Source organism: Stigmatopora argus, chromosome 1, assembly GCF_051989625.1.
Source record: "Stigmatopora argus isolate UIUO_Sarg chromosome 1, RoL_Sarg_1.0, whole genome shotgun sequence".
NCBI classification, from domain to species: domain Eukaryota; kingdom Metazoa; phylum Chordata; class Actinopteri; order Syngnathiformes; family Syngnathidae; genus Stigmatopora; species Stigmatopora argus.
The window spans coordinates 24,560,145-24,586,638 of record NC_135387.1 but is presented as its reverse complement, the minus strand read 5'-3'; the positions used below and the strand labels follow the sequence as shown (position 1 = coordinate 24,586,638).

Sequence of the window (26,494 nt, the reverse complement as noted above, 5' to 3'; positions counted from 1 at the left end):
TACATTTCCTGATTTTCCCCCTTTGAAATCAATAATTGTAATTTTTTAATCCATTTTTTCTGTGTCAAAGTGGCGGCCCGGGGGCCAAATCTGGCCCACGCAGCATTTTGTCTGGCCCAGGAAAGTAAATCATGAGTGCCAACTTTCTGTTTTAGGATCAAATTAAAATGAAGAGATGTATATTTAATATAGATGTATATTACATTTCCTGATTTTCCGCCTTTTAAATCAATAATTGTAATTTTTAATACATTTTTTCTGTGTTTTTAGTTCAAAATTCATTTTGTAAAATCTAAAAAAAATATATATATAAAAAGGCTCAAATAAACATTGTTTTAGATCTATAAAAAAAATCAAAATATTATATCTAAAATGGTCCAGCCCACATGAAATCGAGTTGACGTTAACGCGGCCCGCAAACCAACCCGAGTCTGACACCCTTGATTTAGAGTGTTCAATCAGCTAGCCTAGCCCTGGAGTACCTGAAGAAAACCCACACAAGCCCAGTGAGAACCCAACTAATGTCGAACCTGAGGCGCTAACCAATGGGCCGACAGCGTGGCACGTGACTGGGTTCAATGTATTCCCACACGTGGTCGTCAAGAGTTGAACGAGGGACGCCAAATGCATCTGGGGTGCGCAGAATGGGAGCTGTTGTATCAGTGCTGACCCACTTTATTGTCAGGAGGATGAGAAGGAATGCGGCAAGGAAGGCATGACCCCGAATTCCAACCACAAGCGCTTTCTTTCTTCCAGCTCGCCATTCCACCTCTTCCCGTGTTCCCATGACTGCTCCCGCATGTGCGTCGGTGGGAGGTGGGAGCTCGGAGGCTTTTCTTCTCAGCTGACCCGCGAGGTCACGCCGGTCACTCTCCCGCGGGGAAGAGACCGTACGCCACCGTGGGTTTCAAACGCACGCATCGCTCCAATCTCGGTTCTTGCGTCGACAGCGGCCTTCTCGGACTCGCGTGTTGACGGAGACGACGCAACGAGGTGCTACACGCTAACGAGGGACCGATTGGTCAAGTTGTGGTTCTCATTGCTTCTGAATGGGTGGTGGAGAGTGCAGAGGGGAGGGGGGGGGTCTCGTCCGGGGTACTTTTGTGAACGCTTGAATGGCAGGCACCCCACGGTGAGAGCTCAGCTGTTGACAAAAGACAAATGACGGCCAGATAAACGTGTGTGGCGAGCAGGTCGACCAGGAGATTGACTTCTTGTTTCCCACATTGCCTCAATATCTTGCTCCAAGTGTGTCACAAGAGTCATTCAAAATTCCATATGGATTCATGTATAAAAACAATATTTCTTCCATTAAACATTCCGATCCTTAATCTCTTTGAAACACTTTTCTTTGACTGAAACCACATTCGTCATTTGTTACGATCCCTGGCGTCACTGTGGATGTTATGGGTGGTTTAATAGTTTCTGATTTCTGAATTTATTTTAAAATGAAGTATTTCTTAAAGAATGACCATGTATAGTAACACTTTTTTCTTTTAAAAAATGACCATGTATAGTAAGGCATTTTTTCTTTAAAAAATGACCATGTAAGGCAATTTTCTTTTAAAAAATGACCATGTAGTAAGGCTTTTTTTCTTTAAAACGACATAGTATAGTAAGGCTTTTTTCGTAAAAAACGACATAGTATAGTCAGGCTTTTTTCGTAAAAAACGACATAGTATAGTAAGGCTTTTTTTTTTTAAAACGACATAGTATAGTAAGGCTTTTTTCGTAAAAAACGACAGTATAGTATGGCTTTAAAAAAACCTGACATGTATAGTAAGGCTATTTTTCGTAAAAAACTACATAGTATCGTAAGGCTTTTTTGTAAAAAAAAAAAAAAACGACCTAGTATAGTAAGGCTTTTTTTCTTAAAAAAACGACATAGTATTGTAAGGCTTTTTTTCTTAAAAAACGACATAGTATAGTAAGGCTTTTTTAGTAAAAAATGACATAGTATAGGAAGGCTTTTTTCGTAAAAAATGACATAGGATAGTAAGTGTTTTTTCGTAAAAAAACGACATAGTATAGTAAAGCTTTTTTTCTTTAGAAATGACCATGTATAGTAAGGCTTTTTTCTTTTAAAAAATGACCATGTATAGTAACGCTTTTTTCTTTTAAAAAATGACCATGTATAGTAAGGCATTATTTCTTTAAAAAATGACCATGTAAGGCAATTTTCTTTAAAAAAATGACCATGTAGTAAGGCTTTTTTTCTTTAAAAACGACATAGTATTGTAAGGCTTTTTTTCTTAAAAAACGACATAGTATAGTAAGGCTTTTTTAGTAAAAAATGACATAGTATAGGAAGGCTTTTTTCGTAAAAAACGACATAGTATAGTCAGGCTTTTTTCGTAAAAAATGACATAGTATAGTAAGGCTTTTTTTTAAAAAAACGACAGTATAGTAAGGCTTTTTTTTAAAAAAAACGACATAGTATAGTCAGGCTTTTTTCGTAAAAAACGACATAGTATAGTAAGGCTTTTTTTAAAAAAAACGACATAGTATAGTAAGGCTTTTTTCGTAAAAAAACGACATAGTATAGTAAGGCTTTTTTCGTAAAAAACGACAGTATAGTAAGGCTTTAAAAAAACCCGACATGTATAGTAAGGCTATTTTTCATAAAAAACTACATAGTATCGTAAGGCTTTTTTGTAAAAAAAAAAACACATAGTTTAGTAAAGCTTTTTTTGTTAAAAAAAAAAACGACCTAGTATAGTAAGGCTTTTTTTTCTTTAAAAAAATGACCATGTAGTAAGGCTTTTTTTCTTTAAAACGACATAGTATAGTAAGGCTTTTTTCGTAAAAAACGACATAGTATAGTCAGGCTTTTTTCGTAAAAAACGACATAGTATAGTAAGGCTTTTTTTTTTTAAAACGACATAGTATAGTAAGGCTTTTTTCGTAAAAAACGACAGTATAGTATGGCTTTAAAAAAACCTGACATGTATAGTAAGGCTATTTTTCGTAAAAAACTACATAGTATCGTAAGGCTTTTTTGTAAAAAAAAAAAAAAACGACCTAGTATAGTAAGGCTTTTTTTCTTAAAAAAACGACATAGTATTGTAAGGCTTTTTTTCTTAAAAAACGACATAGTATAGTAAGGCTTTTTTAGTAAAAAATGACATAGTATAGGAAGGCTTTTTTCGTAAAAAATGACATAGGATAGTAAGTGTTTTTTCGTAAAAAAACGACATAGTATAGTAAAGCTTTTTTTCTTTAGAAATGACCATGTATAGTAAGGCTTTTTTCTTTTAAAAAATGACCATGTATAGTAACGCTTTTTTCTTTTAAAAAATGACCATGTATAGTAAGGCATTATTTCTTTAAAAAATGACCATGTAAGGCAATTTTCTTTAAAAAAATGACCATGTAGTAAGGCTTTTTTTCTTTAAAAACGACATAGTATTGTAAGGCTTTTTTTCTTAAAAAACGACATAGTATAGTAAGGCTTTTTTAGTAAAAAATGACATAGTATAGGAAGGCTTTTTTCGTAAAAAACGACATAGTATAGTCAGGCTTTTTTCGTAAAAAATGACATAGTATAGTAAGGCTTTTTTTTAAAAAAACGACATAGTATAGTAAGGCTTTTTTTTAAAAAAAACGACATAGTATAGTCAGGCTTTTTTCGTAAAAAACGACATAGTATAGTAAGGCTTTTTTAAAAAAAAACGACATAGTATAGTAAGGCTTTTTTCGTAAAAAAACGACATAGTATAGTAAGGCTTTTTTCGTAAAAAACGACAGTATAGTAAGGCTTTAAAAAAAACCGACATGTATAGTAAGGCTATTTTTCATAAAAAACTACATAGTATCGTAAGGCTTTTTTGTAAAAAAAAAAACACATAGTTTAGTAAAGCTTTTTTTGTTAAAAAAAAAAACGACCTAGTATAGTAAGGCTTTTTTTTCTTTAAAAAAATGACCATGTAGTAAGGCTTTTTTTCTTTAAAACGACATAGTATAGTAAGGCTTTTTTCGTAAAAAACGACATAGTATAGTCAGGCTTTTTTCGTAAAAAACGACATAGTATAGTAAGGCTTTTTTTTTTTAAAACGACATAGTATAGTAAGGCTTTTTTCGTAAAAAACGACAGTATAGTATGGCTTTAAAAAAACCTGACATGTATAGTAAGGCTATTTTTCGTAAAAAACTACATAGTATCGTAAGGCTTTTTTGTAAAAAAAAAAAAAAACGACCTAGTATAGTAAGGCTTTTTTTCTTAAAAAAACGACATAGTATTGTAAGGCTTTTTTTCTTAAAAAACGACATAGTATAGTAAGGCTTTTTTAGTAAAAAATGACATAGTATAGGAAGGCTTTTTTTGTAAAAAATGACATAGGATAGTAAGTGTTTTTTCGTAAAAAAACGACATAGTATAGTAAAGCTTTTTTTCTTTAGAAATGACCATGTATAGTAAGGCTTTTTTCTTTTAAAAAATGACCATGTATAGTAACGCTTTTTTCTTTTAAAAAATGACCATGTATAGTAAGGCATTATTTCTTTAAAAAATGACCATGTAAGGCAATTTTCTTTAAAAAAATGACCATGTAGTAAGGCTTTTTTTCTTTAAAAACGACATAGTATTGTAAGGCTTTTTTTCTTAAAAAACGACATAGTATAGTAAGGCTTTTTTAGTAAAAAATGACATAGTATAGGAAGGCTTTTTTCGTAAAAAACGACATAGTATAGTCAGGCTTTTTTCGTAAAAAATGACATAGTATAGTAAGGCTTTTTTTTAAAAAAACGACATAGTATAGTAAGGCTTTTTTTTAAAAAAAACGACATAGTATAGTCAGGCTTTTTTCGTAAAAAACGACATAGTATAGTAAGGCTTTTTTTAAAAAAAACGACATAGTATAGTAAGGCTTTTTTCGTAAAAAAACGACATAGTATAGTAAGGCTTTTTTCGTAAAAAACGACAGTATAGTAAGGCTTTAAAAAAACCCGACATGTATAGTAAGGCTATTTTTCATAAAAAACTACATAGTATCGTAAGGCTTTTTTGTAAAAAAAAAACACATAGTTTAGTAAAGCTTTTTTTGTTAAAAAAAAAAAACGACCTAGTATAGTAAGGCTTTTTTTTCTTTAAAAAAATGACCATGTAGTAAGGCTTTTTTTCTTTAAAACGACATAGTATAGTAAGGCTTTTTTCGTAAAAAACGACATAGTATAGTCAGGCTTTTTTCGTAAAAAACGACATAGTATAGTAAGGCTTTTTTTTTTTTAAAACGACATAGTATAGTAAGGCTTTTTTCGTAAAAAAACGACAGTATAGTATGGCTTTAAAAAAACCTGACATGTATAGTAAGGCTATTTTTCGTAAAAAACTACATAGTATCGTAAGGCTTTTTTGTAAAAAAAAAAAAAAACGACCTAGTATAGTAAGGCTTTTTTTCTTAAAAAAACGACATAGTATTGTAAGGCTTTTTTTCTTAAAAAACGACATAGTATAGTAAGGCTTTTTTAGTAAAAAATGACATAGTATAGGAAGGCTTTTTTCGTAAAAAATGACATAGGATAGTAAGTGTTTTTTCGTAAAAAAACGACATAGTATAGTAAAGCTTTTTTTCTTTAGAAATGACCATGTATAGTAAGGCTTTTTTCTTTTAAAAAATGACCATGTATAGTAACGCTTTTTTCTTTTAAAAAATGACCATGTATAGTAAGGCATTATTTCTTTAAAAAATGACCATGTAAGGCAATTTTCTTTAAAAAAATGACCATGTAGTAAGGCTTTTTTTCTTTAAAAACGACATAGTATTGTAAGGCTTTTTTTCTTAAAAAACGACATAGTATAGTAAGGCTTTTTTAGTAAAAAATGACATAGTATAGGAAGGCTTTTTTCGTAAAAAACGACATAGTATAGTCAGGCTTTTTTCGTAAAAAATGACATAGTATAGTAAGGCTTTTTTTTAAAAAAACGACAGTATAGTAAGGCTTTTTTTTAAAAAAAACGACATAGTATAGTCAGGCTTTTTTCGTAAAAAACGACATAGTATAGTAAGGCTTTTTTTTAAAAAAACGACATAGTATAGTAAGGCTTTTTTTGTAAAAAAACGACATAGTATAGTAAGGCTTTTTTCGTAAAAAACGACAGTATAGTAAGGCTTTAAAAAAACCCGACATGTATAGTAAGGCTATTTTTCATAAAAAACTACATAGTATCGTAAGGCTTTTTTGTAAAAAAAAAAACACATAGTTTAGTAAAGCTTTTTTTGTTAAAAAAAAAAACGACCTAGTATAGTAAGGCTTTTTTTTCTTTAAAAAAATGACCATGTAGTAAGGCTTTTTTTCTTTAAAACGACATAGTATAGTAAGGCTTTTTTCGTAAAAAACGACATAGTATAGTCAGGCTTTTTTCGTAAAAAACGACATAGTATAGTAAGGCTTTTTTTTTTTAAAACGACATAGTATAGTAAGGCTTTTTTCGTAAAAAACGACAGTATAGTATGGCTTTAAAAAAACCTGACATGTATAGTATGGCTTTAAAAAAACCTGACATGTATAGTAAGGCTATTTTTCGTAAAAAACTACATAGTATCGTAAGGCTTTTTTGTAAAAAAAAAAAAAACGACCTAGTATAGTAAGGCTTTTTTTCTTAAAAAAACGACATAGTATTGTAAGGCTTTTTTTCTTAAAAAACGACATAGTATAGTAAGGCTTTTTTAGTAAAAAATGACATAGTATAGGAAGGCTTTTTTCGTAAAAAATGACATAGGATAGTAAGTGTTTTTTCGTAAAAAAACGACATAGTATAGTAAAGCTTTTTTTCTTTAGAAATGACCATGTATAGTAAGGCTTTTTTCTTTTAAAAAATGACCATGTATAGTAACGCTTTTTTCTTTTAAAAAATGACCATGTATAGTAAGGCATTATTTCTTTAAAAAATGACCATGTAAGGCAATTTTCTTTAAAAAAATGACCATGTAGTAAGGCTTTTTTTCTTTAAAAACGACATAGTATTGTAAGGCTTTTTTTCTTAAAAAACGACATAGTATAGTAAGGCTTTTTTAGTAAAAAATGACATAGTATAGGAAGGCTTTTTTCGTAAAAAACGACATAGTATAGTCAGGCTTTTTTCGTAAAAAATGACATAGTATAGTAAGGCTTTTTTTTAAAAAAACGACATAGTATAGTAAGGCTTTTTTTTAAAAAAAACGACATAGTATAGTCAGGCTTTTTTCGTAAAAAACGACATAGTATAGTAAGGCTTTTTTTAAAAAAAACGACATAGTATAGTAAGGCTTTTTTCGTAAAAAAACGACATAGTATAGTAAGGCTTTTTTCGTAAAAAACGACAGTATAGTAAGGCTTTAAAAAAACCCGACATGTATAGTAAGGCTATTTTTCATAAAAAACTACATAGTATCGTAAGGCTTTTTTGTAAAAAAAAAACACATAGTTTAGTAAAGCTTTTTTTGTTAAAAAAAAAAAACGACCTAGTATAGTAAGGCTTTTTTTTCTTAAAAAACGACATAGTATTGTAAGGCTTTTTTTCTTTAAAAACGACATAGTATAGTAAGGCTTTTTTAGTAAAAAATGACATAGTATAGGAAGGCTTTTTTCGTAAAAAACGACATAGGATAGTAAGTGTTTTTTCGTAAAAAAACGACATAGTATAGTAAGGCTTTTTTTCTTTAGAAATGACCATGTATAGTAAGGCTTTTTTCTTTTAAAAAATGACCATGTATAGTAACACTTTTTTCTTTTAAAAAATGACCATGTATAGTAAGGCATTATTTCTTTAAAAAATGACCATGTAAGGCAATTTTCTTTAAAAAAATGACCATGTAGTAAGGCTTTTTTTCTTTAAAACGACATAGTATAGTAAGGCTTTTTTCGTAAAAAACGACATAGTATAGTAAGGCTTTTTTTCGTAAAAAACGACAGTATAGTAAGGCTTTTTTTTTTAAAAAAACGACATAGTATAGTAAGGCTTTTTTCGTAAAAAAACGACATAGTATAGTAAGGCTTTTTCTGTAAAAAACGACAGTATAGTAAGGCTTTAAAAAAACCCGACATGTATAGTAAGGCTATTTTTCGTAAAAAACTACATAATATCGTAAGGCTTTTTTGTAAAAAAAAAACCACATAGTTTAGTAAAGCTTTTTTTGTAAAAAAAAAAAAAAAACGACCTAGTATAGTAAGGCTTTTTTTCTTAACAAACGACATAGTATTGTAAGGCTTTTTTTCTTAAAAAACGACATAGTATAGTAAGGCTTTTTTAGTAAAAAATTACATAGTATAGGAAGGCTTTTTTCGTAAAAAACAACATAGTATAGTCAGGCTTTTTTCGTAAAAAACGACATAGTATAGTAAGGCTTTTTTTTAAAAAAACGACATAGTATAGTAAGGCTTTTTTCGTAAAAAAACGACAAAGTATAGTAAGGCTTTTTTCGTAAAAAACGACATAGTATTGTAAGGCTTTTTTTCTTTAAAAACGACATAGTATAGTAAGGCTTTTTTAGTAAAAAATGACATAGTATAGGAAGGCTTTTTTCGTAAAAAACGACATAGTATAGTAAGGCTTTTTTTTTAAAAAACGACATAGTATAGTAAGGCTTTTTTCGTAAAAAAACGACATAGTATAGTAAGGCTTTTTTCGTAAAAAACGACAGTATAGTATGGCTTTAAAAAAACCTGACATGTATAGTAAGGCTATTTTTCGTAAAAAACTACATAGTATCGTAAGGCTTTTTTGTAAAAAAAAAAAAACGACCTAGTATAGTAAGGCTTTTTTTCTTAAAAAACGACATAGTATAGTCAGGCTTTTTTCGTAAAAAACGACATAGTATAGTAAGGCTTTTTTTTTAAAAAAACGACATAGTATAGTAAGGCTTTTTTTTTTAAAACGACATAGTATAGTCAGGCTTTTTTCGTAAAAAACGACATAGTATAGTAAGGCTTTTTTTTTAAAAAACGACACAGTATAGTAAGGCTTTTTTCGTAAAAAAACGACATAGTATAGTAAGGCTTTTTTCGTAAAAAACGACAGTATGGTAAGGCTTTAAAAAAACCCGACATGTATAGTAAGGCTATTTTTCATAAAAAACTACATAGTATCGTAAGGCTTTTTTGTAAAAAAAAAAACACAGTTTAGTAAAGCTTTTTTTGTAAAAAAAAAAAAACGACCTAGTATAGTAAGGCTTTTTTTCTTAAAAAACGACATAGTATTGTAAGGCTTTTTTTCTTTAAAAACGACATAGTATAGTAAGGCTTTTTTAGTAAAAAATGACATAGTATAGGAAGGCTTTTTTCCTAAAAAAACGACATAGTATAGTAAGGCTTTTTTTTAAAAAAACGACATAGTATAGTAAGGCTTTTTTCGTAAAAAAACGACATAGTATAGTAAGGCTTTTTTCGTAAAAAACGACAGTATAGTATGGCTTTAAAAAAAACCTGACATGTATAGTAAGGCTATTTTTCGTAAAAAACTACATAGTATCGTAAGGCTTTTTTGTAAAAAAAAAAAAAAACGACCTAGTATAGTAAGGCTTTTTTTCTTAAAAAACGACATAGTATTGTAAGGCTTTTTTTCTTAAAAAAACGACATAGTATAGTAAGGCTTTTTTAGTAAAAAATGACATAGTATAGGAAGGCTTTTTTCGTAAAAAAACGACATAGTATAGTAAGGCTTTTTTTCTTTAGAAATGACCATGTATAGTAAGGCTTTTTTCTTTTAAAAAATGACCATGTATAGTAACGCTTTTTTCTTTTAAAAAATGACCATGTATAGTAAGGCATTTTTTCTTTAAAAAATGACCATGTAAGGCAATTTTCTTTAAAAAAATGACCATGTAGTAAGGCTTTTTTTCTTTAAAACAACATAGTATAGTAAGGCTTTTTTCGTAAAAAACGACATAGTATAGTCAGGCTTTTTTCGTAAAAAACGACACAGTATAGTAAGGCTTTTTTTTAAAAAAAACGACATAGTATAGTAAGGCTTTTTTCGTAAAAAAACGACAGTATAGTAAGGCTTTTTTCGTAAAAAACGACAGTATAGTAAGGCTTTAAAAAAAACCGACATGTATAGTAAGGCTATTTTTCGTAAAAAACTACATAGTATCGTAAGGCTTTTTGTAAAAAAAAAAAACACATAGTTTAGTAAAGCTTTTTTTGTAAAAAAAAAAAAAAACGACCTAGTATAGTAAGGCTTTTTTTCTTAAAAAACGACATAGTATTGTAAGGCTTTTTTTCTTAAAAAACGACATAGTATAGTAAGGCTTTTTTAGTAAAAAATGACATAGTATAGGAAGGCTTTTTTCGTAAAAAACGACATAGGATAGTAAGGCTTTTTTAGTAAAAAATGACATAGTATAGGAAGGCTTTTTTCGTAAAAAACGACATAGTATAGTAAGGCTTTTTTTTTTAAAAACGACATAGTATAGTAAGGCTTTTTTCGTAAAAAAACGACATAGTATAGTAAGGCTTTTTTCGTAAAAAACGACAGTATAGTATGGCTTTAAAAAAACCTGACATGTATAGTAAGGCTATTTTTCGTAAAAAACTACATAGTATCGTAAGGCTTTTTTGTAAAAAAAAAAAAACGACCTAGTATAGTAAGGCTTTTTTTCTTAAAAAATGACATAGTATTGTAAGGCTTTTTTTCTTAAAAAACGACATAGTATAGTAAGGCTTTTTTAGTAAAAAATGACAGTATAGGAAGGCTTTTTTCGTAAAAAACGACATAGGATAGTAAGTGTTTTTTCGTAAAAAAACGACATAGTATAGTAAGGCTTTTTTTCTTTAGAAATGACCATGTATAGTAAGGCTTTTTTCTTTTAAAAAATGACCATGTATAGTAACACTTTTTTCTTTTAAAAAATGACCATGTATAGTAAGGCATTTTTTCTTTAAAAAATGACCATGTAAGGCAATTTTCTTTAAAAAAATGACCATGTAGTAAGGCTTTTTTTCTTTAAAACGACATAGTATAGTAAGGCTTTTTTCGTAAAAAACGACATAGTATAGTCAGGCTTTTTTCGTAAAAAACGACATAGTATAGGAAGGATTTTTTAGTAAAAAATGACATAGTATAGGAAGGCTTTTTTCGTAAAAAACGACATAGGATAGTAAGTGTTTTTTCGTAAAAAAACGACATAGTATAGTAAGGCTTTTTTCGTAAAAAAACAACATAGTATAGTAAGGCTTTTTTCGTAAAAAACGACAGTATAGTAAGGCTTTAAAAAAACCCGACATGTATAGTAAGGCTATTTTTCGTAAAAAACTACATAGTATCGTAAGGCTTTTTTGTAAAAAAAAACCACATAGTTTAGTAAAGCTTTTTTTTGTAAAAAAAAAAAAAACGACCTAGTATAGTAAGGCTTTTTTTCTTAAAAAATGACATAGTATTGTAAGGCTTTTTTTCTTAAAAAACGACATAGTATAGTAAGGCTTTTTTAGTAAAAAATGACAGTATAGGAAGGCTTTTTTCGTAAAAAACGACATAGGATAGTAAGTGTTTTTTCGTAAAAAAACGACATAGTATAGTAAGGCTTTTTTTCTTTAGAAATGACCATGTATAGTAAGGCTTTTTTCTTTTAAAAAATGACCATGTATAGTAACACTTTTTTCTTTAAAAAAATGACCATGTAAGGCAATTTTCTTTAAAAAAATGACCATGTAGTAAGGCTTTTTTTCTTTAAAACGACATAGTATAGTAAGGCTTTTTTCGTAAAAAACGACATAGTATAGTCAGGCTTTTTTCGTCAAAAACGACATAGTATAGTAAGGCTTTTTTCGTAAAAAAACGACATAGTATAGTAAGGCTTTTTTCGTAAAAAACGACAGTATAGTAAGGCTTTAAAAAAACCCGACATGTATAGTAAGGCTATTTTTCGTAAAAAACTACATAGTATCGTAAGGCTTTTTTGTAAAAAAAAACACAGTTTAGTAAAGCTTTTTTGTAAAAAAAAAAAAAAAACGACCTAGTATAGTAAGGCTTTTTTTCTTAAAAAACGACATAGTATTGTAAGGCTTTTTTTCTTAAAAAACGACATAGTATAGTAAGGCTTTTTTAGTAAAAAATGACATAGTATAGGAAGGCTTTTTTCGTAAAAAATGACATAGTATAGTAAGGCTTTTTTCGTAAAAAAACGACATAGTATAGTAAGGCTTTTTTCGTAAAAAACGACAGTATAGTAAGGCTTTAAAAAAAACCGACATGTATAGTAAGGCTATTTTTCGTAAAAAACTACATAGTATCGTAAGGCTTTTTTGTAAAAAAACACAGTTTAGTAAAGCTTTTTTGTAAAAAAAAAAAAAAAACGACCCAGTATAGTAGGGCTTTTTTTCTTAAAAAACGACATAGTATTGTAAGGCTTTTTTTCTTAAAAAACGACATAGTATAGTAAGGCTTTTTTAGTAAATGACATAGTATAGGAAGGCTTTTTTCGTAAAAAACGACATAGGATAGTAAGTGTTTTTTCATAAAAATTGACATAGTATAGTAAGGCTTTTTTCGTAAAAAAAACGACATAGTATAGTATGGCTTTTTTCGTAAAAAAACGACAGTATAGTAAGGCTTTTTTTTTGAACGACATAGTATAGTAAGGCTTTTTTCGTAAAAAACGACATAGTCTAGTAAGGCTTTTTTCGTAAAAAAGGACACAGTATAGTAAGGCTTTTTAAAAAAAACGACATGTATAGTAAGGCTTTTTTTTCCTTTTTTCCAAACCCTAACCCTATTTTTCATTTAAAAGAACAGACTTAGGGTTAAGGTTAGTGGTTTTTCTTAAAAAAAGACCTTCTCGGGTAAGGATTTGTTTTTTATTAAAGACAACCATACAGTACCAGTTATCATTTACAACACTGAAACTTCGGAGCAGATCAACAGTGTACTGTTGAAACTGTTTGAATGTTATTCCATATATGAACTTTTTGGCTGCCATTGAAGGTGGTGGACCTCAAATCCATTTTGACTTGGAGATCAGACAACATCTAACGCCGTCGATGGTTCTGAAAAGGTATCGTACAATGCCAAAGAACGAATTAAAAGCAACGTTGCGTTTCCAACTTGTGATCACGCAGCTTGATGCAAATTTGCACACAGGATATGCACGACCCGGATGGTGGCCGTAGAGCTACCGCATAGATAAGATAAAAAGAAAACATCGCACTTACGTACAGACAAAGATGTTGGCACGGCAACGAGCAGTGCAATAAACGGAGCAAACAAGACAAACATTATGAGAGTTGACTGTTCAACAATAAAAGGCAGTCACATGCATGTGCAATATTGCCACCTGTTAGCCACCACACCCATCTTCTTTTTACCCATATTCTATTATTTATTTTAAAAAATCAACTGAGTTTCCTCTGCATAATATGTCAACCCATTAACAACATTAATGGCGATCAATGCAGCGGGTCAATAAAACTATTTTAGGGGGTCTTTGTTCGCAAAAAAGCCTTTATATATATATATATATATATATATATATATATATATATATATGGTCTTTTTATTTAAATCCTTGGTATTTTTTAAAGAGAAACTGCTAAATATACTTGATCATTTTTTAAAAGATAAACACCTTATAAAACAAGTCTTTTTTTTTTACAAAAATGTCCTCAGCTATGATTTTTTTTAAAGAAAAACGCCTTCTTATAGGTGGTCTTTTTTTCAACAAAAATATCCTCGGTCATTTTTTTAAAAGAAAAACGCCTTACTAAAAATGCCCATTTTTTAAAGATAAAAGCCTTACGTTACAGGGTCATTTTTTAACAAAAGTATCCTCGTTCAGTTTTTTTTTTTAAAGAAAAACGCCTTACTATACATGGTCATTTTTAAAAATATAAACGCCATACTATACATGGTCTTTTTTTCACACAAAAAATCCTCGGATAATTTTTTTTTTTAAAGAAAATGCTTTACTATTCATGGTCTTTTTAAATTTTGTTTTTAAGAAAAACACTTTACTATACATGGTCATTTTTTTAAAGGAAAAAGCCTTACTATACATGGTCATTTTTAAAAGAAAAAAGCCTTACTATACATGGTGATTTTTTTAATAAATAAAATTGTCTTTTTTTCACGGAAAATAACCTCACACTATACATGGTAATTGTTTTCTAAGAAAAAAAAGCTTTACTATACATTTTTTAAACCACTCAAAGCCTTGCTAAAAATTGTCTCATTTTTAAGCCTCAAAATATATTTTTTCAGGAACACAAGATCTTTCAGCACACTTCTTTGTGCAGTCAATTTGGCACATTGCAACTTGTGGACAGTAGTGGAAGTGCATACACTTTATTTTTCATTTCCACCAAAAACACTCGTATAAAGATCATTTTAAACAGATTTTGAATCAATGCCAGTCTTGCACGAAAAATCACTCCTCTCTCCCTCTCCCCTCCGCCAAAATCCATCTAATTTTAGTAATATTAAACACATTTTAGTCCTATTAAACCACTAGTTATTTGTTACTTTTTTAATAGATGGTGACTCCTGTTTTGGTGTTTTTATTCAGAGGGTTGGAAGGAATTAATTTGTTTTTAGTTCATTTCTATGGGAAACGTTCGTTTGAGTTACGAGAAAATCGACAGACCAGCTCGCATTAAGCTCGTATCTCGAGGTCTGTATAAAAAATCACTTCAGTTTTACGACAACAGTAACAAACTTACCATCTAAAATTTCTTATGAATAACATTTTTGAATAAACTTTCACAAGTGTACCTATTCAAATGACTAGAAGAAGTATGAGATATGTTATCAGCAGAGTCAACGGGCGGGTTTTCCGAGCAACATCTGGAAGGCGCTGTATGTCATATGTTTAATGTGTAACGTGTGTGTATGTGTGTGTGTGTGTGTGTGTGTGTGTGTGTGTGTGTGTGTGTGGGCAAAAATATGCTTCTTCAAAGACAATAGCAGGAAGTGTCATGGGGTCGATCTCAGAATACAGCAGGCTCACTTTAAAATGTTTCTCCGCAGAAAGACGACAAAGTTTGCTGAGATACCATTTTGCAAATGTTTTACAGATGTTTAGGAATGGCGATGTTCGTAACGTTCGTGGAGGTCGAATCTCCTTCCTGTCTTTGAAGGCCGGAAGCGTTGAGGTTCAGCCCGTTCTTGTCAACGACGGGACAAATAAAACAACCGCATTGTGTGATAGAGGAGCACATTGTCCTATTGTCTTGGCGTACAGTCTGAGTCCATGTCGGTGCAAAAGTTTCAAATCGACACGCCGTATAGTAGCAAGGTTTCCAGGAATGCCACGAGCTGTGGTGTTTGTCCAGGAAACCTGGAAGATATTGAGTTACGGGTTCGGAAACAGCAGTTGGGATTTAGCTGTCGTTTTACAAGAAATATTCAACTTTATGCCCGTTTTTACTATACACAAATAGCTAGCGAAATGATTTTTAAAACACTAGCTGAAATGGATGGGACAACATTGTCCAAAGAAAAAAAAGACCAATGTTTTATGGTGGCTGAGTGGTTAGCGCGTCGGCCTCACAGCTCTGAGGCCCTGGGTTCAAATCCACCTGTGTGGAGTTTGCATATTCTCCCCGGGCCTGCGTGGGTTTTCTCCGGGTACTCCGGTTTCCTCCCACATTCTAAACACATGCATGGTAGGCTGATTGGACACTCTAAATTGCCCCTTGGTATGGGTATGAGTGCGAATGGTTGTCCGTCTGCTTGTGCCCTGCAATTGGCTGGCCACCAATACATTATGCACGGCAACGCGCTCGTAACATAACATAAACAAATTTAAATGAACGTGGATTACGATGCAGACACACTCAAAAAGAAATTTAATCTAACCTTACACTAAACTTAATTCTAATTGTGTTTTACATTTTATACCTTTCTTCTCCCGGGTTGGCTCTATTGGCCCCGCCTCCACCCTGACTTGCAGATGCAACCTATCGAGGGTTGTTTGCTTTTGTCTTTCCTTCAAAATATTCCGAAAATGATGCACGACCACTTGCCAACGAGAAGTAGTATATACTCCTCTCGTATTAGCAATCGCTCCGCCATTCGCACTAACGGGAAAAAAACATGCAAAAAAATGCAACGCTCCGCCCAGTGCTCGTAGAGACATTACACGAGGTAGTTGCGGGGAGAGAGACAGTGCCCATGATGTTCTTATGAGCAGCCTCTCGCATCCGCTGTATGCTCGTATATCAAAATTTGTCTCGTATCTCAAGATAAATATGTGCCCAAAATTTTACTTGTATCTCAAATTGCTTGTATGTCGAGGTACCACTGTACTGATTGGGCTCCCCATCCACTTTGGAGAAAATTTTAGACTTTTAAGTGCACCCTATGTGCCTCGTTGCATTTTTATCGCTTAATAATGAGAATTGCAATCATTAATAAGGGGAGCAATTGGCCGATGTTGACAGGTATGCTAATCCTTCTTACTGTATGTGTCTTACCGTTTACTGATTTACTTTGTCCGTGACCGGATGTTTGGTCGCCGGACTTTTGGTCGCCGGACGTTTGGTCGCCGGACGTTTGGTCGCCGGACGTTTGGTCGCCGGACGTTTGGGTCCGGGCGACCAAACGCCCGGCGACCAAAAGTCCAGCGACAAAACAAGGTAAAACAGCTACGCATCAATAAAAGCCAACAATGGCCATGAGCAGTTTCACTGAGCCGACGTGTGAGTGTTTAAGAGTTTGTATGTATACATGCGTTGTCCCTTTAAGAAGCTACGTCCGTGCTAACAAAACACAATAAAAGTACGGGAAATTTGGAGCTTTTCTTTAGCCTAATAATTAATAGGGCATTAAGTATGACTAAATAATAATTGGCAGTTTGTATTTAGGGAATTTGAGCAACAATTTTAAATGGTAATTATCAATAACCTTCCGGGCGACCAAACGTCCGAGTACCACTTTGTCAGCCTTCCTGCTGAAAAGTCTTTTAAAAAAGTTAAAATTGATCCAGTGGTTCGAATTTGGCTAGAGGTTTATAGAGGAAGAGTTTGACTGGAGAAGGACGCATTATCACTTTCCATCTGAGTGGCAGCTGCGGTTATGATGTTGAGCATGTTCCTTTCCAGACCGCCGCCAGTTTCTTCTAGCATGGAAGAGGCGAAGCTTCGCAATATTTGGCCAAGTCGTCTTCACCCTTTTGCTTATATTTAAGTCTCACCGCTCGTAGCGGTCCAGGAAAATTTGAGGCAATCGCCAGTGTAAGTGGAAAAACAAGGCACACAAGAAAAGCAAGGAGGAAAAATGTGAAAAGGAGAGTGTGCAGAGGAGAGCCAAGTTTTGTGAGTCAGCGATGGCGACTCTCCCGGCCAAAAAAACGGTCCATCGGAGGCCTGCGAGGACACGCTGGAGTTTCCTGGACGTGTTCAGTTGTGCATTCAAGTGTTGGCAATGCTTCCTGCTGCTCTTTCCGGTGAACTTCGGAGAAGCATTTGTTGATTGTTGACTAGAAAGTAACGAGATTCGAGGCCTTTATTTTGTTGCTTTGACCACAGCTATTTTTTCCCAGAATTTGTTGGTCCTATTGCAATGTTCAATTCCATTTTTCACTGTGCGAGAGTTTCAAATGGAGTGCACTAAATATATCTATTTATCAGTGGCGGGCCGTCGGGGCCTTCAAGGCCTTCTCTGCTGGCATAAGAAATATCTGAATCATATATTATATTTTGTCCATCAATACTTATTAAATAATTCCAAATTGTCTGTTAGCTTCCTTTCATTGCTTTCCCTCCTGGATGCACTGCTTCCAGATGTGTGTTTTCATATTGAAGCATTTAACCAATCACATTGCAGCCATTATTTGTTGCCAGGGTCAGAAATCTGCCTCATAGCCTTCACAATCCGTTCTGCAGGCTCTGCTGCATTAAACAAGCGTCGATAAGACTGTTGCTTTAACCAATCAGATTTCGAGTTGGCAACTCCACAATGCCTTGTCGCAGGCGTAGGGATACGTCATCGCTTTCACCAAGCTAGTGATTAGCCAGAGCTACCAAACTGTATCTGTAGCAAGCTGCACAAGCAAATATATTGTTGTGTTGATTTAAAGCCATTTTCAAGACGGACTATGCCAGAAATACGACAGGACAGGCTCGACTTTCAGCATTAGCTTCGATGGCGATAGAAAAGAAGGAAGAAAGAAAGGAGGATGGGTATTGTGTACAGTAAAAAATGATTTTTGGTGGGTAAAATATGGCTATATTCCTAAATAATATTTCAATTTTGGGCCCGGTTCTGAAATCTGAAAAGCTCCAATATTTATTTGTATTTAATCACTAAATGCTGCTAGGAAGTGGATTTTACCCCATTTTAGTGCATTTTTTGCCGTTTCGCCATTGACGTCCATCGCTGTCTTTTCCCGGGGAAATCACCTCCCTGGCCCGGTTGTAATGTCTGAAAAGCTCCAGTATTTGTATTTACTCAATAAATGCTGTTTTCGGCTGGATTTTACCCCATTTTCGGGCAATGCTTGCCGGTACGCCATTGACGTTCATCGCTGTCTTTTCCCGGGAAAATCACCCCCCTGGCCCGGTTGTAATGTCTGAAAAGCTCCAGTATTTGTATTTAATCATTAAATGCTGCTAGGAAGTGGATTTTACCCCATTTTTGTGCATTGATTATTTTTTATGTGTCCCAGCTGTAGAGGTTTTATAGCCATAAAATAGTTTTTGAGGGTTTGATTGATTTGTTGAAGGCGCTGCGAGAAAATGCACGGACCGCCACTGCTATTTATGGCATGTTGTCATTCACGGAAATGTAGCAGAAAAAAAGAAGCTTTGGGGTCTTATCAGTAGTCGTTCTTTTACATTGTGTTTCCTTCCATTTTAACTAGTTTTAATTATTCTATGTGAATCAAATGTTTTACATGGTTTTAAAGTAGTGTGATAAAAGAAGTAAATTGCAATAATATCACTATACACATTATTTTCAATCATTCCTGTCAAACTTGTCATCACAAGTGTTTTTTTCCCCTAAAATAAACCACTGATACTTTTAATGGCGTTATGGTGACCATTTTATCCGTTGTCAATGAACAGCATATTGTTAAAGTTTTTCTTATTTTCATCATTTTATGTGGACGATGTCAATCTTAATATGTTCATTGTCATAGTAAATTAGCAACTAATGAAAAAAACCTTTTGAAATACATTAATTACATAGTGCATAGCCAGTTAGTTATAGGCTAAATTGCTAACGTTCTTTAAAAATAAGCATACTTTCTTTTGAAAATATGTACTAGCAAGTACTTGATTGTTTGCTTGCAGTTATGAGTCATGAATCATGCTCGGCCAATATTTATATTCACACAATATAACTTCTTGAAAATAACAATCTCAACTTTTGCTAACTCGCTAATGTCCGTCATTTCCTGTTCGATCATGGCTTCTCCAGATCAGCATGCTAAAGATGAAATATGATCTACTTGTAACAGGTGAATGAAATATTGGAAGGGGGATTTTTCCCTTTTCTTCTTTTTTTCCATTTTTATGAATAAATGAACGTTTTTAAATCAGTTCATCAAGTGTGACCTTTTGGCATTATGTTAATGAGTGTCACTGGTGCCCTCTAGAGGTCGTTCCGGATGACAACAACATTTGTCTGAAAATATTCCAGTCGGTCGTTAATGTTATTGTTTTTATCCTCAAAAATGTTTCTACAATGGCTGTGACTAAACTTTTCTTTCACCTTATCTTATTTTAACGAATATTTATTCTTATAATTTGTCAAATGACACTTGAACAGGTGTCAAAAGCTAACATGTATGAATGCTAGCGGTTACTATGCCTTACTTGTGGACTTCAGTTAAGTCTTAACTGCAGAGTATCTAATGATATGAGATTTTTTAAAGAAGAAAACAATTACCCACAATAAAGTAATTAATCGATATAGTGGAGAAAATACAGTACATTGGGGAACTAACTGCACGGTGATCACATAAAAATACAGTACATTGGGAAACTAACTGCATAGTGATCACATAAAAAACAACAACTATATTGTGATTAAATACCGTATTTTCATGACTATATGGCGCATCGTATTTTTAGCCGCAGTGTCAGTAACGAGTGCTATTTCTGTATTTTACACACAAAGGATGCACCATTTTTTAGACGCATATATATTATATATTATATATGAATATCTAACCGCAATAGCGCTGGCTACCGGAAGCAGCCCCAGACTCTTTTTCCGGTTTGGGAAATATAGTTCTTGCACGCTACACCCACACGCTAAAAACACGTTTTTAAAAAGGCAACGGAAGCAAAACTGAGTTCGGTTGTACTTTATTTAGCCATTTTACAACTTACTCATGTCATCATCACCCACAAATCCATCAAATTCCTCATTTTCTGTGTGCGAATTGAACAATTGTCCAAATTAGTCATCGAAAACGCTGAGTTTTATACATTTGTCCAGGCGGCCACAATCCAGTCGCAAATAGTAGCTAGCTGGTAGCTAGCGTAACTTTTCCAGCGGTGCTTTCCATGCTTCGTCAAGCTGTATTGATGCCGATGTATACAGGCCACAATCCATTGGGTGTATTGACAAAAGAACTACTACATATCCCAGCCGTCACTGCGCAGTACTTTGTCAACGGGAAAATATTAGAGTCGGTGATATCAACTGATTTATTTTATTTTATCGTGATAACAATTTTAGTATTGGTCCATATATAAAGCGCACTGGATTATAAGGCGCCCTGTCTATTTTGGAGAAGACTTTAGAAGACTTTTATGTGCACCTTATAGTCGTGAAAATACGGTATATAATGGGTAATATCAGGACCCAAAGGACAAACTAGAAAATGGAGACATCGATGACTAGTTTAGTATTATTTCCAACACGTTGTTTTGAACATGACGTGCAAAAAAAATACTGTATACTTGGTTTGATTACACAGCAACAACAACAACAACAGATCATATTTTGTCCCACTCATACTCCACAATCTCCAAAATTCTGCACTGTGTCCCTTTCTAGCCACACTCAAGCACTTTAATAGAGGATATAGTATGACTGTACAATTATTTTAAGAGTGTATTCTTGCAACTGATGCATTTGAGGCACCTACGTTTTTGCAGTTTTACAAGGCAACCAGAACGTCCGTGGTGTAAAAGTGCCCTGGTAGCGTCGGAGGCCTCCGTCCTGCTCGCTGTTGGCAACCAATGAGAGAAGAATGTGTGAGTGGCAGGGTCTCAATAGAGGGGACATTCTTGTCACTCACACAGAAACGACATTGTTCCGCCGGGTGACAACAAGAAGCATGGGAACAAAAGCTTATTCTGCAGTATGCGCGCCGGTGGACGTGTGTGACGTCTGCACGTAGCCTATTTTTATGGAAATTTAATATTGACGGGGAAATTTACGTCACTGAAAAATTCAATGCTGAGTGATAATAATGAGCAGTTTACAAATGAACACTTGGAAAATTTAGCCATAAACGTCAAGTCAGTCTAGTACTGAATTGAATTACTGCGCAGTGGCCTACATAATAAAAAGTCATAAATAAATAAATAAAAAGACAGCAACATTTTCTCATATTTAGTGCCACACAGTGTTTCAAATATGGTGTGAAAATGTTAAAGTCACTTTTTTTGCACATTTTCAACAATACTTGTAGCAAATTCAATATTTATTTCTAGAAAAAAAAAGTGCTAAATCCAGACTATAAATCTAAATGTTAAATCTACATTCTTAATCTAAATCCAAAATCTCTCAACTAAATGTTTAGCTAATGTGCTCATTCAAACAACCAGTGACTGGAAAATAAAATAAAAACCAGAGGACATCAGTTGATTAGTTTCTTAATACATTCCTTTTTACTTTACTTTGTACTTTATACTTTTTACTGTAATGTTTTTACAACTTTCTTTGTTCTGGCTTCTTTCTGCCAGTTCTTTTTTGGAACCATTAGCCATGCCTACGCTGTCATACACATGGGACTAGCTGTTACAATACGCAGCAGAAGGAGCAACACCTCAATACCGCTGGAAATTCGGAGCTGGACAAAAGTGCCGGGAGAAGAAGCAACACTTCTGACCAACCATTCCATCATGGGATAAGATGGAATAGCTGTCGGCGCTTACCAGCAACGGAATCGAGGGGTTCTACTCTGCTACTGTTGTCTTCAGCTCCAGACTACTGAGGAACTGTGCGGATAAGCTTGGAAGAGTGACTGCATATTCTCTACCTCGGTCACAGTCTGCAGAAGTTCCCCATCTTGTGGAAGACTTCCTGTGTGTGGTTCCAGTTTTTGTCCAACTTTACAACGTCTTTTTGAGTCTGTATCCGTTTTAGCTACCGCAACCAAGATGGCGCCGTTCAAGTGGCAGCCGGCGGCGGTAGCTCCGTCCACCCTTGCTCGTTTTGTGTTTTTGCTGCTTTTCTGTCTTAATGATTTGATTTGGTGATTCTTAATGATCCCATTTACTTTGATTTGCTTTGTACTTTGTGCTTTTGCTTTGTTGTTCTGTCTAATCACCCTCTGCTACTGTCACAATGAAATTTCCCGAATACGAATGAATATGAATAAAGTTATCCAATCCAATCCAATATATATATATATTCCATGCAATTGATAGTCAACTAGTCAACTGAGGTGGATTAGACGCCTATAGCCGTCAGTAAGTCACAAACAAGCTGGGAGCAATACTTGATCCACCTCTATTTTTCTAGTTCTGGTGAAACAACAAAGCAACTGATGATCAACCAGCGACACACCACCAAATAGCATCCCTTACCAAATAAAGACGATTCGTTAGATAATTTAATGAGTAAAATTATTATACATACTCTTATACCTATTTTGTAGGGAGCTGTCCAGTGCTCGCGCATGGCTTAGCCTGCTGCATTTTATTGAAATGAATACGGATTAGGACTTTAATTTCATGTTCATATACTGACCAACAGGTAGCAGTAAAGAGCTATATTTATCTTGGACTACACTTTAGCGCCACGTTGTGGCCGTTCAAAAGGGGCAAGTGGACAAGTTTTGCAACACATGAGGTTCCCGTTTCACACTTTATAAGGAAAGTGACTATTTTAGTGAAAAATAGTAGGCCACATTAACATTTGGTCTGATGTGCATCACTATATGAGGAAGCATATGAAGGGAGGGACTTAATCTAATTAGTGTTTTTAATTAAACGATCTGGATGAATCGAATTTTAATCACACAGTACTAATCCTCCCAAAATGACTGTATATATTTTTTAAATTTAAATGAACCGTAGTAAACGACAAACGGACAAATAACAGCATTAAAGTGTCAATACAATACCCAGCTGTGTGTTATCACTATACATATAATTTAATCTAACACTATCTAAATATATATCGCCGTTGCAAAATAAAACCATTGATCATCAGATGTGGCCGTCAATAAAAAGCACAGCAATTAATTTCACCTCCAAAAATTGATTGTTCGTTTAGTAAGTAGCATTAGCGCTTAGCTAATGTGCCATTCATTTATATTTGGAGCACATTAGCTAGCCTACTATTAATGATATCGTGCTAACGTAAACGTTCGTTAATTGTGACATCCTGACTGTTATTCCCATATAATTGATACATTTATCCACCATTTAAATGGAGGCTTAGACATTTGATTAGCAAGAGAACACATTCAGTAACACTTACCAAGTTGTGCTTTTCGAACAAAAGGGCCAAACCAATTCCACAAAGTGGGTGTAGCTTTTCATTCCAACCAGCCCCTCATATTTTAACTAATAAAGTTACTACTGAAACAAGCAGCATCTGACTGCCGTCAACTTAATGCATTTTTTAAATCACCAGTTGAAATGTGTCATTTTGATTAGTTATTTTAAAATTAAACTCCTCTAAACTTAGACTCTACCATATTGTATCTTGCAAAAATATATTTTATAATATGCATGGACTCGCGTTCTTTAATACTACACTCCTAGTAAGTGTTAAAGACAAAATTTAAAGAAATCGAATTAATGTTTCGTAGTCTAAACAAAAAAGATTACAGAAGGTGATTTTGAGAAGGAATCGAACGAGGGTCCTCTCGGTGCCAACGCAACGTTACAACCCAGTACCACCACCAGGGGGAGCAGTGGTCTTTCGCACGAGAAGTCAGTCAATATGATGGGTTTTGTCATGTTGTATGCCATCACGGCAGTTATGAAATAATGCAAACCAAAATAGAATAACCATTCATTAAACCAATACAGCTTTGCATCATGTTTATTCCAACATATTGTAACTAACAGAATAAAGGAATGCTTTCGAGAACATATTTCCCAAATGTACCGCGTGCCGTTTAATATTCTTCTCCTTCCTCCTCTCCTTCGCCCTCAATGGAATCCACTCCAACCTCCTCGTAATCCTTCTCCAGGGCGGCCATGTCTTCTCTGGCCTCGGAGAACTCGCCTTCCTCCATGCCCTCGCCGACGTACCAGTGGACGAAGGCGCGCTTGGCGTACATCAGGTCGAACTTGTGGTCCAGGCGGGCCCAGGCCTCGGCGATGGCGGTGGTGTTGCTCAGCATGCACACAGCCCTCTGAACCTTGGCCAGGTCGCCACCCGGAACCACGGTCGGTGGCTGGTAGTTGATGCCCACCTTGAAGCCGGTGGGGCACCAGTCCACGAACTGGATGGAGCGCTTGGTTTTGATGGCGGCAATGGCGGTGTTGACATCTTTGGGCACCACGTCGCCACGGTAAAGGAGGCAGCAGGCCATGTACTTGCCGTGACGAGGGTCGCACTTGACCATCTGATTGGCAGGTTCGAAGCAGGCGTTGGTGATCTCCGACACGGAGAGCTGCTCGTGGTAAGCCTTCTCGGCCGAGATGACGGGGGCGTAGGTGGCCAGGGGGAAGTGGATGCGGGGGTAGGGCACCAAGTTGGTCTGGAACTCCGTCAGATCCACGTTGAGGGCGCCGTCGAAGCGTAGGGAGGCCGTGATGGAGGACACGATCTGGCTGATCAGCCTGTTCAGGTTGGTGTAAGAAGGACGCTCGATGTCGAGGTTCCTGCGGCAGATGTCGTAGATGGCCTCGTTGTCCACCATGAAGGCGCAGTCGGAGTGCTCTAGGGTGGTGTGAGTGGTCAGGATGGAGTTGTAGGGCTCCACCACGGCGGTGGACACTTGGGGAGCGGGGTAGATGGAGAACTCCAGTTTGGACTTCTTCCCGTAGTCCACGGACAGACGCTCCATCAGCAGGGAGGTGAAACCTGAACCGGTGCCGCCTCCGAAGCTGTGGAACACCAAGAAACCCTGGAGGCCCGTGCACTGGTCGGCCTAAGGACGCAGAGGGGAGGAAAAATTAAGACGGAAGGCTCCTGTGACGTCTCCCCCCCCCCCAAGCTAAAAACATGATAACCCATGACTGGGACTATGTTCATTGGGGACAACAGTACACACCAATTTGCGGATCCTGTCCAGCACCAGCTCAATGATCTCTTTGCCAATGGTGTAGTGTCCACGCGCATAGTTGTTGGCGGCGTCCTCCTTGCCAGTGATCAGCTGCTCGGGGTGGAAGAGCTGGCGATAGGTTCCAGAGCGCACCTCATCTGAGGAGATTCCATAGAAATTAGCCATACCAGGTCTAGAAGGAACTAAATTTTATGTAGGAATGATCATTTTACCAATGACGGTGGGCTCCAGGTCTACAAAGACGGCTCTGGGGACGTGTTTTCCAGCTCCAGTCTCGCTGAAGAAGGTGTTGAAGGAATCATCCCCGCCTCCAATTGTCTTGTCACTGGGCATCTGTCCGTCCGGCTGGATGCCGTGTTCCAGGCAGTACAGTTCCCAGCATGCATTGCCGATCTGGACGCCAGCTTGACCGACGTGGATGGAGATACACTCACGCTGCAGAGGGATGAAAATGAAATTCATGAAGTTACATCCATCAAAAAAAAAATCCAAAATGTGGTTACTAGTGAAAAATAGCCGACTGTCGCTAAGTGTTACGTTTCTCGCATGCATTTTTTTTAAAGCGCTCGCTTTGCTTGATGCTCTCATTGCGTGGCTTCAGCACCCGCCCCATCACAATCCAATTGCCCCCGCCCGTCTATCCTCCTCCTCTCCCCGGACTGAGGGTCCCTGGGCGTCGGTAGCGTAAACGCTGTGTTCGTCATTAACCATTTCAAATAATCCAAATTGGACTCAAAAGCACCATTCAAGAAACTAGTCGTCTTTTAGCGTAAAAAAAATGTCGCGTGAGCAAACCATCAACGTCAAACGGCTTCCTAACGTGTCCACTCCATTCGATTTTCATTCCCACATTTGGTAAAATTAGCAAAACTACCATGACAAAGCTTCTCAACGAATTTCGACATTACAACAAATTGATTTTTTTTTCTGCATCGGTCCTCTGTCCCTCTTTTTCCACCGATAAGACCCAAACACGGAAAAAAATCGAAGCTTTGAAAAGCACTCTTACCATGTTGCTTCTGTTGGACGGCGAAAGGAGAGGATTTGAAGAAAGTCAGTTAAAGTCTTACAATTCGACTGTAACGGGGTCGATGTAAGACGTTATGGCGGCTACCGGCACTGGCGACACTATTTATACTAGCGCACCCTGGCGCCGT

General features: G+C 35.1%; 1 protein-coding gene and 1 long non-coding RNA gene across 2 annotated transcripts; both read right to left on the bottom strand.

The window, feature by feature from the left end:
* Nucleotides 1–162: 162 nt before the first annotated feature.
* Nucleotides 163–23,660, bottom strand: LOC144083269 (uncharacterized). Its single transcript, XR_013303509.1, has 3 exons — nt 23,576–23,660; nt 21,009–21,089; nt 163–1,144 (listed from the first exon to the last, which is right to left on the bottom strand). It is a non-coding gene; the product is annotated as an uncharacterized LOC144083269 (long non-coding RNA).
* A 469-nt stretch (nt 23,661–24,129) lies between these two features.
* LOC144083259 (tubulin alpha chain-like) lies at nt 24,130–26,494 on the bottom strand. Its single transcript, XM_077610923.1, has 4 exons — nt 26,347–26,494; nt 25,550–25,772; nt 25,326–25,474; nt 24,130–25,202 (listed from the first exon to the last, which is right to left on the bottom strand). The coding sequence occupies exons 1-4, from the start codon at nt 26,347–26,349 to the stop codon at nt 24,222–24,224; spliced, it is 1,356 nt and encodes a 451-aa protein (XP_077467049.1). The 5' UTR covers nt 26,350–26,494; the 3' UTR covers nt 24,130–24,221.

Bases quoted from the DNA above. Each gene is read 5' to 3' on its own strand.
- LOC144083259 (XM_077610923.1), bottom strand. The intron at 25,475-25,549 runs GTAAAATGATCA...GAATCTCCTCAG, and splicing joins CCTGGAGCCCACCGTCATTG to ATGAGGTGCGCTCTGGAACC. The intron at 25,203-25,325 runs GTGTGTACTGTT...CTGCGTCCTTAG, and splicing joins TGGACAGGATCCGCAAATTG to GCCGACCAGTGCACGGGCCT.